Source organism: Erinaceus europaeus, chromosome 10 (genome assembly GCF_950295315.1).
Source record: "Erinaceus europaeus chromosome 10, mEriEur2.1, whole genome shotgun sequence".
NCBI lineage: Eukaryota > Metazoa > Chordata > Mammalia > Eulipotyphla > Erinaceidae > Erinaceus > Erinaceus europaeus.
In genome coordinates this window covers 21,301,722-21,314,526 of record NC_080171.1, presented here as the reverse complement: position 1 = coordinate 21,314,526, position 12,805 = coordinate 21,301,722, and the positions used below count along the sequence as shown (strand labels likewise).

The following is a 12,805-nucleotide window of genomic DNA, read 5'->3' as shown; positions in this document are numbered from 1 at the left end:
TATATATAAGTCACTAGTTATACTCACTAAGAGAAAAATAGAGGAAACTCAGAAATAAGAGAGGAGATATTACAACAGATGAGACAGAGATACAAAGGAACATGCAAGACCATTATGGACATCTATATGGAAATAAATTTGACAACTTAGAATAAATGGACACATTCTTGGAGTCATACCAACTGCCAACTTTGACACTAGTAGAAGTAAATAAACAATAGGGCAAACGCTAGTAAAGAAATTAAAACAGTAATCAAAACCTCCCCAAGAACAAAAGCCTGGGTCCAGATTTTTATAAAACTTTCAAATAACTAACACCCATTCTCCTCAAATTCTTCCAAAAAACAGAGGAAGAGGGAACACTCCCAAACACATTTTATGAGGCTAACATCACCCTGATCCCCAAATCAGGAAAGGACTATCAAAAAAGAATACTATAGACCAATATCCCTGATGAACATCGATGCAAAGATACTTAACAAAATCTTGGCTAATCAAATCCAACAACATAATAAGAGAATAACCCACCAAGACCAACTGGGATTCATCCCTAGGAAACAGGAATGGTTCAACATCAGCAAGTCAATCAATGTAATCTGTCATGTCATCATCATCAACAACAACAACAACAAAAGCTAAAAATCACATGATTTTATCAATTGATGCAGAAGAAGCATTTGACAAAGTTCAACACCCATTTATGATAATGGCCTTCAAGAAACTGGGAGTGGAAGGAAAATTCCTCGACATAATAAGGGCTATATTTTATAAGCCCATTGGTAACATCATACCCAATGGGGAAAAATTGAAGGCTTTTCTCCTAAAATCAGGAACTAGGCAAGGATGTCCACTCTCCTCTCCACTTCTATTCAACATAGTCCTAGAATTCCTCACCTTCACAATTAGGCAAGAAAGAGAGATCAAAGGGATCCAAATTTGAAAGGATAAAGTTAAATTATCATTATTTGCAGATGATATGTTAATATGCCTAGAAGACTTGAGAAACTGTCAAAAATATAATAATAATAACCCTACTGGAAATCATCAATAAATTCAGGGGTTGGGTGGTGGCACACCCCGTTGAGCATACATGTTATGATGCACAAGGACCTGGGTTCAAGCCCCCTATCCTTACCTGCAGGGGGAAAGCTTCACAAGTGGTAAAGCAATGTTGCAGCTGTTTCTCTGTTTCTCTCCCTCTCTATCACCCTCTTCCCTCTCAATTTACAGCTGTATATATCCAATAAATAAAGATAATTTAAAAGAAATTTTTAAAAAATCAATAAATCCAATAAAATAGCAGGTTACAAACTCAATGCCTAGAGCAGGGTGGTGGCCCCCGGTTGAGCACACATGTTACAGTGAGAAAGACCTGGCCTCAAGCCCCTAGTTTCTACCTATCAGGGGAAAACTTGGCAGGTGATGAAGCAGTGTTGCAAGTGTCTCTGTGTCTCTCTCCCTTTATGCTTTTCTCTCTCCACTTTCTTCTCAATTTCTGACTGTTTTTATTAAACATGTTTTAAAAAAAATTAATCAATGCCCAGGTAGTTGGGTGGTGATGCACTCAGTTAAGCGCATATAGTACTAAGCACAAGGATCTGTGCAATAATCTGGGTTTGAGCCCCTGCTCTCCACCTGTAGGGGAGACACTTCACAAGCAGTGAAGGAGGTATGCAGGTGTCTATCTTTCTCTCTCCCCCTCTACCTTCCCCTCCTCTCTCAATTTGACTCTGTCCTATCCAATAAAATGAAGAAAAAAAAGAAAAAAAAAAAAAAACTACCAGCAGCAGTGGATTCATAGTGCCAGCACCAAGCCCCAGCAATAACCCTGGAGAAAAAAGAAATCAATACCCAGAAATCTGTGGAATTTCTCTACACAGTCAATGAGCAAGAGGAAATGGAACTGAAGGAAGCAATGCCATTTATAGTCAAACCCAAAAAAGATAAAATGCATAAAAATAAATCTAATAAAGGAAATAAAGGACCTTTTTAAGGAAAAATATAAGATACTATTAGAAGAAATAGAGAATGACACAAAGAAATACAAGAGAATACTGTGTTCATGGATTAGAAGAATAAATATCATTAAAATAGTCTTTCTGCCAAAAGCAACCTATAGATACAATGCAATTCCTAGTAAAACCCCAATGGTCTAGCTCAAGGAACTTGAATAACTTATTAAAAAATTCACATGGAACTTTTTTAAAAAACATGAATGGTTAAATAAATCCTGAAGAAATAAAAAAGAAAAGTAAAGGCATTACAATGCCAGACTTCAGATTACATGAAAAAGCAGTAGTAGTTAAAACAGTGTGGAATTGGAACAAAAATGGACATATGGGCCAATAAAATAGGATAGAGAACCCAGAACTTCACCCACACATACCTAGGCACCTTATATATAACAAAGGGGGCCAGAACAGCCCAATGGGGGAAAGAAGTTCTCTTTAACAAATGGTGCTAGGAGAATTGAGCATCCACAGGTAGAAAAATAAAACTAGACCACCAATTAACAGCATATAACAAAATTAGGTCAAGTAGATCAAAGATCTAAATTTTAGACCTGAAAATACAAAATACATAGAAGAATATATCAGTTAAACATTTCATGATATTAATACGAATATTGTATTTGGAGATTCCACCCCAATGGGACTATATCAAATTAAAAAGATTCTATACATCAAAAGAAAATTCCATAGGATAAACAGGAAACCTCACAACTGTGAGAATACATTTGCACACCAGATTTTAGACAAGCAGATGATATCAAACATCTATAAAGAACTCATACAGATGGACAAAAAAAAAAAAAGAAAGAACAACTCAGTAAAAAGTGGGCAGAAGATATTAATAGACCATTCATAATATGAAAAGACAGGTAAACCACATTGCAGTACCACCTCACTCCAGTGAGAATAGCCTTCATCAACAAAACAGGAGAGGATAAGTGTTGAAAAGGATATGGAATGAGAGGAACTCTATTATACTGCTGGTGGAAATGCAAACTGGTGCAACCACTATAGATAACAGTATGCAGAACTCTTAAACAAACAGAAAAGATCAAGCAATTCCATTCCTAGGCATTTATCTAAGATGTAATAACATTAACTTGAAGGAATATATGTATCCTCATGTTCATAGTTGATTATTCACAATAAGCAAAATATGGAAGCAACTAAAATGCTCTTTGACAGATAACTGGATAAAAAAGTTATGGGGCATATACTCAGTAGAGTACTACTCAGCAATAAAAAAGACACTATTGTATCCTTTGGAATAAAATAGATGGAATTGGAGAATATGCCTAGTGAAGTAAGTAAGGAGATAAAGGACAACTACAGGATGATTTCACTAATATGAGAAATTTAGAGAATTGAACGCAGGAACTTGAAACAGAGGGGGGAAAAAAAGCTCATGTCCAAGCTTGTGGAAAACTATAATGGCTATTTAGAGGTAGTGGTGGGATGTGGAGGAACACAGACATTTGCTGGTGGTAAAGATGTCACATAACAATCCTATTAGTTTATAATCTCATAAATCATGACCAATTTATCATATCAAGGAGGAAATAGATTTAATACTTCAAGTTCTCTAATTTCCTATACCATAGCTCTGAGTATAAATATTTACTTTAGCCTACATATTTAATGTTTCAGATGACCGGATTCTGAGACTAGGCTTACATTGTTCAGGGAGCTCTAAAAATATATCTGTATATATAGTCTTTTAAATATCTAAGTTACCTATAACCTTAGGCCAGATAGATCAAAACCATTTGGTCCTGTCAGTATCTAAGATACAGTGACTAGAAGATACCCCTAAAAGGCACAAAGAATAATGAGGTCAAGTATATTTCTGTAGATACTAACAATTGGATTTTCATAGAAAAACCAATCCCCACATAACTATGTTATGATAATAATTAACTATTGCTGTTTTAAACTTTAAGACTGCAAGGCACTCTTCACATTCTCTTTAAGATCCTTATTTCTTCTAGTCTATCTTTCTCTTCCCCTCTCTGTCTTTCCCTCCTCTCTCCATTTCTCTCTGTCCTGTCTAACAATGACAACATCAATAATAACAATAATAATAACTACAACAATGAAACATCAAGGGCAACAAAAGGTAATAAATAAATAAAATAAATATTTAAAAAAGAAAGAAATTTGGAAGTAGTAATAGGCATAGGTGTGACTTGGGAAGGAAGAGAGACAGAACCATGGGGAAAAAATGGGCAAATGTATACAAACATAGACATGGTTGTAGAATTTATAGTTAACCCCTCTTTGTAACCTTGGAAGAATTGCTGTAGCTTCATATGGAAGGAATAGACATAGAACTCTGGTGGTAGGAATGATGTGGGATTATATATCTGTTATAATTTTGTAAACCAATATTAAATCACTAATAAAATTAAAATATAAAAAGATGGGTTATTCATCTTTTTATAGCCCCAAGTGATTATGCCATGTGGCTTTAGTGTCTTTAAGCAGATTGTTACAAATCCATTTCAGGCAAGGGGAAAACAGTGAACCACAGTCTCATCAGTTTCCCAGTGAAATTCTTCTTCATGTACTAATAAATCCTTCTCAGAGACAAACCATGATTATATAGTTTATCATGATGTTCTCACTGGAGGGCATTCATTTTCTTCTTTCACAGCTGAGAATTTTTTGATGAGTTATTATTCTTGTTTTTTTTAATGAGGAACAGATTCTGTGTATTAAGCTGATTCTGCAAATTGTACACACTCTCTCTCTCTCTCTCTCTCTCTCTCTCTCTCTCATACACCCTGAAAGAGAGGTCAGCATCTGTTTTCCTATATTGATTTTAACACTATCTCACATCTTGAAGTACGGGGGGGGAAAGATACATTATGAAATATGCTTAAACACTTAAAGGTCTGTACTTTTGTTCAGTTCCTTGCAAGGTAGAATGCAAAATCAGTTTAAGTGTTAAAATTAGACATCAGCTCTTAATGGCTCTGATCACCTAGACATGCAACCGGGAAGAAAGAAAGAAAGAAAGAAAGAAAGAAAGAAAGAAAGAAAGAAAGAAAGAAAGAAAGAAAGAAAGAAAGAAAGAAAGGAAGGAAGGAAGGAAGGAAGGAAGGAAGGAAGGAAGGAAGGAAGGAAGGAAGGAAGGAAGAAAGGAAGAAAGAAAGGAAGAAAGAAAGGAGAGAAAATTGTATCCAATTAGGAAAGTAATCCCTCCATTTGATTCCAGAAAGAACTGCTTGTTTCCCAAGAGACTAATGAAACTTACGCTTTGAGAACAACCAGAAAGCTGTATCCAATGCACATGATGCCCACCAGAAAATATGACAGCGGCAACCTGAAATTCAGCCATCCAATTGTTCGCTTATTGTCGTAATAGCCATAAAAAAGGACGGAATATTGTGCCAGCCCCTAAAATCCAATAACAAAACCACTTAGAGGATGCTGTTATGAGAAACTTAAAGACAAAAGACTGACTTTTGAAAGAAAGAACAAAAGTATGTTCCTTTTCATATTTTGGCGAAGGCTCTCACACGAGCCCTGTTGTTTTAGTTCACCAAGTGGATGGTCCAGCTGCCATATTGATTGGCAGCCCTTTGGTCTGCTTGAAATGCAGGGATGTCGAAATAAATCACAATGTTTAGCCACATATGGGCTTGCTCAGCTGTGGATCCGTTACCATGAAATGTCCATTGATTGAAACATCAAAACACAATTCATGGTGTTCTTAGATTTACAGTTTCAACAGCTTGCTAAATACTGGGGTAAGGCCTGAAATGTGTTTTCTCACAATGCTATGACATTTGCAACTTGTAGTCAGTCACCTGAGCCACAATTACATTAGTTTTCCTTGAATCACAAAGGCTGTGTTCCAGCTGGAATTTATAAAAGAAAAATAAAATAAAATTTACAAAATAGAAGGAGAAGCAGGTGAGTTCACACTGGAATCAATTTCCATAGCATTCTGTTCATCAGTTCTATTACAGCATTCCACCATAACACGAACATGATTACTCAGGCACTTTTATCTTTCTTTCCTTTTATGCCACCAGGGTTATTACTGAACCTCGGTAACTGCATGATAACTCCACCTCTTCTGGAAGCCATTTTCCTTTCTTTTTTTTTTTTTTTTTTTTTTTGTTCTTTTAACTTAATTGGATAGAGAGAAATTAAGAGGCCATATAGAGAGGGAGAAAGAGAGATACCTGCAGATACACTTCACTGTCCATAAAGCTCCCTACCCCACCCCCACAAGTGAGGACCTGAAATTTAAGCTCAAGTCCTTAGGATAGTAATGTGTGTACTCTGCTGTGTGAGTGCCTCCACCTGGCCCCAAGTGATTAATATTTTATATGATATTATTTATTTGTTTATTTATTATTGGATAGAGATGGAGAGAAACTGAGAGGAGGGGGAAGGGAGGCAGAAAGAAAGAGAAACACCTGCAGACCTGCTTCACTGCTCATGAAGGTTCTTCTATGCAGATGGGAACTGGAGTTTTGAACTAGGTTGCTTGTGCTTGGTAATGTATATGTTCAACTGGGTGTACCACTGTCTGACCCCATTGCATTTTCATTTCTTAAAAAAAAAAAATCTGCCAGAGTTGGAATCACCATCTCCCACAATCATTTGAATAACCACCCTGCTTTATATACAGAATATTGCAGTATTCTGATGTCACCTCCCTTATAGCAGTCTTCATCTTTCTGTCCTTGTTTTCACTGTGCTTTTTAAATTTATTTTAATTTTATTAGTGACTTTCTATTGATTCACAACAATATAGCAGGAGTATAGTTCCACACCATTCCCACCACAAGTTCTGTATCCCCATTCCCTGCATTAGAAGCTACAGCAGTTTTGCCAGGGTTGCAGAAATGGGTTATCTATTATTTCTACAACTATCTCTCTATGTCAGTGTGCTTTTCACTTCCAATATTCAAGCACTGCTTTCATATTGCTATTGATCCACTTTCCCAGGTTCTCTCTGGCCATAAGAAATCCACTATTTTTTAAAAGTAAAAATATGAAGTATTCCCAAAGTGAAAATTCCTCTTGAGAATTGCACCAAAGTAAAAGACTCTGGGGTGAGTTGGGGGGTAGGGGGTGGAGGCTCAGGTCCTGGAACATGATGGTAGAGGAGGACCTAATGGGAATTGAATTGTTATGTGGAAAACTGGGAAATGTTATGCATGTATAAATAATTGTATTTTACCATCAAATGTAAGTCATTAATCCTCCAATAAAGAAATAAAAAAGGAAATTTCTTCTTGAGATCAAATGAGTCACCTTTAATTTTAGAAAATTTAGTTGGCTATAATTAAAATCACTTCTATCAGACCAATCAGTTTGCAACTTAATATTGAGAAAGGAAGAGAGGAATAGTGGGGAAAGAGTGGAAGGCAAGTAACATAAATGCCCTGGATGTTAATTCCAGCAAGAATTAAATGAGGTTATCCATTTAATAGATAACCACCTTAAATGAAATTGTGCCTAGCTCAAATCACAGTCCAACTATAATCTTTAAAAAAAAAAAAAAGGTTTACTTTCAAAACACACAGCTAATTTGGTTTCTAATACTCTGAGTAAGGACAAAACCATTTCCAAGAAAATCTCAGGAGTGCTTGTTTACCTAAGTAGGGACAGAATGAGAAAATATATAAATAAAAATTAAAGCATTTCCTTGCACCCTGTCTGCTATATCTGCATTTTTTTAGCTCAAGAAGAAACTAAAATTAAAGGCAGCCCAAATTAACTTGGAGGGTTAAACGACCAGTAAAAAAATTCAACAAACAGATAGACTAATGTTGTCTTCAAAATAAAGCATACATGTTACAAAGTGAAAAGATCCAGGTTCATCCCCAAGTTCCCACCTGTAAGGGAGAAGCTTCATGAGCAGTGAAGCAGTGCAGCAGATGTCTCTCTGTCTCTCTCTTACCCTCTCTGCACAGCTTCCGTCTCAATTTTACTTTGTCCTATCAAACAAAAGAAAGGGGAAGTAGCCACTATGGTAGTGTATTGGGCAGCCCCCCTGCTATTTACATAATCATTGTTTTGCCTGAGACCCACTCTGCCTGCAGGGTATTAATTAATCCCACAGGTTAAAACCTTTGCAACAGTTGCTATGGAAGCTTTCTACCTTCATATTCTTTCCTTTTCTCCACCCCCTCTCCTAGCCATTTCCTTTTCCCACTTGCCACTTCCGGTTAAAGAGATATATAAAGGTGTTGCCTCTGATCAATAAAAGCATTGTGTTCCACTCCACCACGAGTTCCTGGTCTCTCTCTTGTGTTGCTCAGTAAGCAGCAGCCCAGGTTGGCTCGGGTCGAGTTCTCTCTAACCCAGAGAGCACGTGCCTGGGAAGAAACACCCTCACGCTAGCCTAGCAGTAGTGGATTCATTGTGCAGGCACTAAACCCCAGCAATAACCCTGGTGACAATAACATAATAAGTTTAAAAATATATGAAAGCAAAAAGAATTGTCCACACATGATATACTATCTTATTTTTCCTTCTTTATTTTATTTGATAGAACAGATAGAAACTGAGGAGGGAGAGGGAAATAAAGAGGAAGAACGAAAGGGCAACACCTGCTGATATTCTTCACTACTTGTGAAGCTTCCCCCCTGCAGGTGTGTGTGTGGGGGGGGGTTGACCCAGGTCCTTGTACATTGTAACATGTGAGTTCTGCTAACTGTGCCACCACCCTGACCCCTAACATACTATTTTCTAAACTCTATTTTACCCATCAAGTGATCCTACCACTTCCCTGGTAGCATCTCATTCAAGTAGGTGTTGATAATGGTTTCAGCAATAATATCCATCAATAATTGTAATGAGCACTTAGAAGTTTGACATCTTAATTCCTCATACAAAATCCTCAGAAAGCATCCTTGGAAACTGCTTCTAAAGGAGTAGTTGTTTGCCTACAACCTACATAAGTCCTTCCATGTGGAAAAGATTGGCAGGTCTCACAGCCCCAGGTCATTTCAGCACTTCTCCAACATAGTCTTAGGGAGGTGTCACTCATCTGAGAACAGAAATTGGGCAAGGACTCTGGGACCTTTTGAGTCCCCTCTCTCCCTCCTCTTGAGACAGTGTTGTTGTTGTTTTGTTTGTTTGTTTTTTGTCATTGTAATGGGGGCCTGTCCTGGATAGATCTACTAGGTAGAAAAGATTGATTATGAATTCTATTTGCCCATAAAAAAGTCAATTTTCCCAATAACACCTTTAACAATAATAAAGGTGATGTGCTGACCTCCATCTTAGCTGTTGTTGTATTTTTGGTGGTCTTTCACCTGAGTGTACAAAGGATCTATCTACCGTGACATTCCAACCACTGCCACCAAAAGCTCACTAACTAATAGCTCCTTACTTACTATACAGGGGAAGACACTGAGCCTTACAAATGCTAAACAAATGGCCAGGTAGTAGCCATTTAGTTATTATTAATTATCTATATTTCATCCCCTAACTGTTATTCAGTTCAGTACTTACTTCACTCAGCACAATCACTACAGTTCCCATCCCCACCTGCAGTGGGGGAAGCTTCACAAGTGATGAAGCGGGTCTACAGGTATCTCTTTCTCTCTCCCTCTCCCATTTAAATTTCTCTGTCTGTGATAATAATAAAAAGTGAATAAGACAATGGTCACCAGAAGCAATTCCCACCTCAAAGGACACATTGCAGTCTTTTTAAAACTGCTGAGTAGTACACACTTTTTGTTTGTTTTACTCAACCCATCTTGAACAGATGATCTATTTTAAACATGAGTTGAAAGGTTTAAAGGAGAAATGGGTCTCCTTACCCTCAGCTTCCACCAAGTAGGTTTGCCACACTCCACCCATCTTCCCCCTCCCCTTAGAACTCCTACAGCAGACATCTGCAAGTGACTGAAATAGCAAAGACTACTATCCCAGCCAAAGTTCTACCCAGTTTCCATGTCAGTACATATGGATTTCCCTGTGGGGGAACTCTCCTGTCCCAAATTAGTGACAGAAAAGCCACAATCTAAGCCAAGTTCCAAATGATCACAGAAAATCCTTGTCCAACTATGGGTTCTATGTCTAAGCATCATCTATTAAAGTTTATTTCTGTGTGAACACTGCAGCTGGTCTAGTCTACAGTCACTGACACATTTCCTCAAAAGAAAAATATTTTGATAATGTGGCTATCAGTAATTGACTCAAGAATGCTTATTTAATGTTTACTGAGAATTTATATACAAATATTAGATATTATATACAAAGATCTGTCATTGGAAACTAGATTAGAAAGAGTTCTGAATGCAAAATTGTTTCTCTTCATTAATAGTTAATCACATGAACTTATATTTTATTCTTTTGTCCATTCTGTAGTCCCATTGTTTGGTGTTTCTCACTACTTACTACAAATAAACACTCACTGTGAAATATAGTGCTTTATCAAGATGGGAGGGATTCATTGTTCTTACCATCTCTTTTTATAAAATTTGTAGTCACTGCCAGACCATTATTATTTTGAAAAAATGTGAAGTCAAAAGTAGTAGGAGGAAAATACCTAATAATGTGTGGGGACAGAATGGTGGTGCACCAGGTCAAGTGCATGTTACTACGTATGAGGACCCAGTTCAAGCCACTGTCCCCACACTTGCAATAGGGGAAACTTCACAAGTGATGAAGTAGGTCCGTAGGTATCTCTTTATATCTCTCTCCCTTTCTTCTCTAAATTTGTCTGTCTCTAATAATAATTTTAAAAAATGAATAAAATAATGGTCACCAGAAGCAGTGCACAGAGCCCGAGATAATCCTAGTGGGAATAAAAAGAAAGAAGGAAAGAAAGAAAGAAAGAAAGAAAGAAAGAAAGAAAGAAAGAAAGAAAGAAAGATAGATCTGATTTGTGAGCCTTGCCTAAGGAGAGCATTTGTAAGCCTTGCCTGAAGAGGGCATGGGAGGGACAAGTAGCACTGAGTCAGTGTATTTCTGTTTTTGTCTGTATATGTTATAAGGGCTCTATTAAACCAATGTCAAAAAGGTTTCAAATGTGGATGAATGACAAATGACATCACTTAATATCTTATTAAGTGGGACAGAGGGGAAAATCAAGGAGTAAAATGGCTAACAAAATTCCAAACAGACCCCGTCTAAAGTCACAAGAACATCAGCAACCTAACACATAAAGGTACAAGCTGAGACCCAGTTAACATCTGCCCACTTCTCTAGCCCTTCTACCTAGTGCTCTGCTCATCTTAGATTTTACTTGCATTTTTCTAGCTAGGATCAGAGTTATGACTTAGCTAATTTACTCTTAGATAAGGACTGTGCAGATTATTGAAGAAAGAAAGAAAGAAAGAAAGAAAGAAAGAAAGAAAGAAAGAAAGAAAGAAAACTAAAAAGCAGAGGAAGCTCAAATGAGACTAGGTTAGATCACCCTATTTTCTCTAAAGGGATCACAGACTAGAAGATTTTTCCAAACAAGGAGGAGGAGGAGGAGGAGGAGGAGGAGAAAGAGAAGAGGGAGGAGGAGAAGGAGAAGGAGGAGGAGGAGGAGGAGGAGGAGGAGGAGGATGGGGAGAAGGAGAAGAAGAAGGAGAAGAAGAAGGAAGAGCAGAAGGGGGAGGAGGAGGAGGAAGAGGAGGAAGAGAAGGAGGAGGAGGAGGAAGAGCAGAAGGGGGAGGAGGAGGAGGAGGAGGAAGAGGAGGAAGAGGAGGAGGAGGAGGAGGAGGAGAATGGGAAAAAGAAGGAGAAGAAGTTCAATTTTGGTTTAATTGTGTACCACATGGAAAAGGAACCCAAAACTGAACGGTTGTTTCTGGAGAAAGTACTGATAGAAATGCAAATCATAATGCTTTATGAGGAGACCTGGTGGTGTTGCAGTCAGTAGAATGTGCACCATTACCATGTGCAAGCACCCAAGTCCCAGTCTTCTGATCCCCACCTGCAGAGGGGGAAACTTCACAAGCAGTGAAGCAGTGCTGCAGGTCTCTCTTCCTTCTTCTCTTTCTCTCTCTTTCTCCCTTCTCCTCTCTCAGTTTCTCTGTCCTATCAAATAAAAAGAAAAAATCACAATAGGCAAAAAGTGTAAGCACCCTAAATGCATATTGACAGATCATTAGCTAAATAATTGGTGGGACATATGCTCCATGGCATACTACACTGCAGTAAAAAAAAAAAAAAAATAGCCAGGCGGAGCCAAGATGGTGACTTGGAAACAACACCTGGTGTGAGCCCTCCCAAAAATAGAGGCTTACAACCTGGGATTCTCTGGAGAGGGTAGGATAACTGGTGCGTCCATGAAAGGGTGAATAAGGGGTGGTCAGGGTGACATGAAAAAAGAGTCCTCTTGTGGTGGTGGAAAACAGACAAAGAAAGAAAAATCTTTGGCTTCACTATTTCTGAACTCACCCTTCCCCCCACCCCAGAACCAGCCCCATGGGCTGACCAGCTGCTCCTAGCAGGCTTCCTGCGGAGCTATTTTCTTTACCAAGATTCCTGGCTCAGCAGAGGTGACATTCCAAGCCTTTTCCATTTTATTTTCCTTCACTCTTTTTTTTTTAGGTGACTGAAACTCTATTTGAGTGACAAAATACTTGACCAATCAGAGTCTCAGCCCTGCCTTGGAAAGACTACCTGAAGGGTTTTTTTTTTTTTTTTTGATACTTCTTATAATTAGTTGTCTTTGTTCAGGCTGCATGTAGCCAATCTGGAGCAGTCCAAGCTGCTGACTGTTAGGGTTTTTTATTCTATTTTATTTTATTATTACTATTATTATATATGTGAGTCCCTTTTCCCTCCTCCTTCTTTAGGTTGACCAAATTTAACTGTTGTTG

The 12,805-nt window shown here is 37.9% G+C and overlaps 1 protein-coding gene across 1 annotated transcript in view; it reads right to left on the bottom strand.

Annotated features, from left to right (window-relative positions):
* TMC1 (transmembrane channel like 1) overlaps nt 1–12,805 on the bottom strand; it is a 166,196-nt gene that overhangs the window by 60,557 nt on the left and 92,834 nt on the right. The window contains exon 10 of the mRNA XM_060198995.1: nt 5,269–5,411. Coding sequence (XP_060054978.1) covers nt 5,269–5,411 — 143 coding nt within the window. The remainder of the gene's footprint in view (nt 1–5,268; nt 5,412–12,805) is intronic.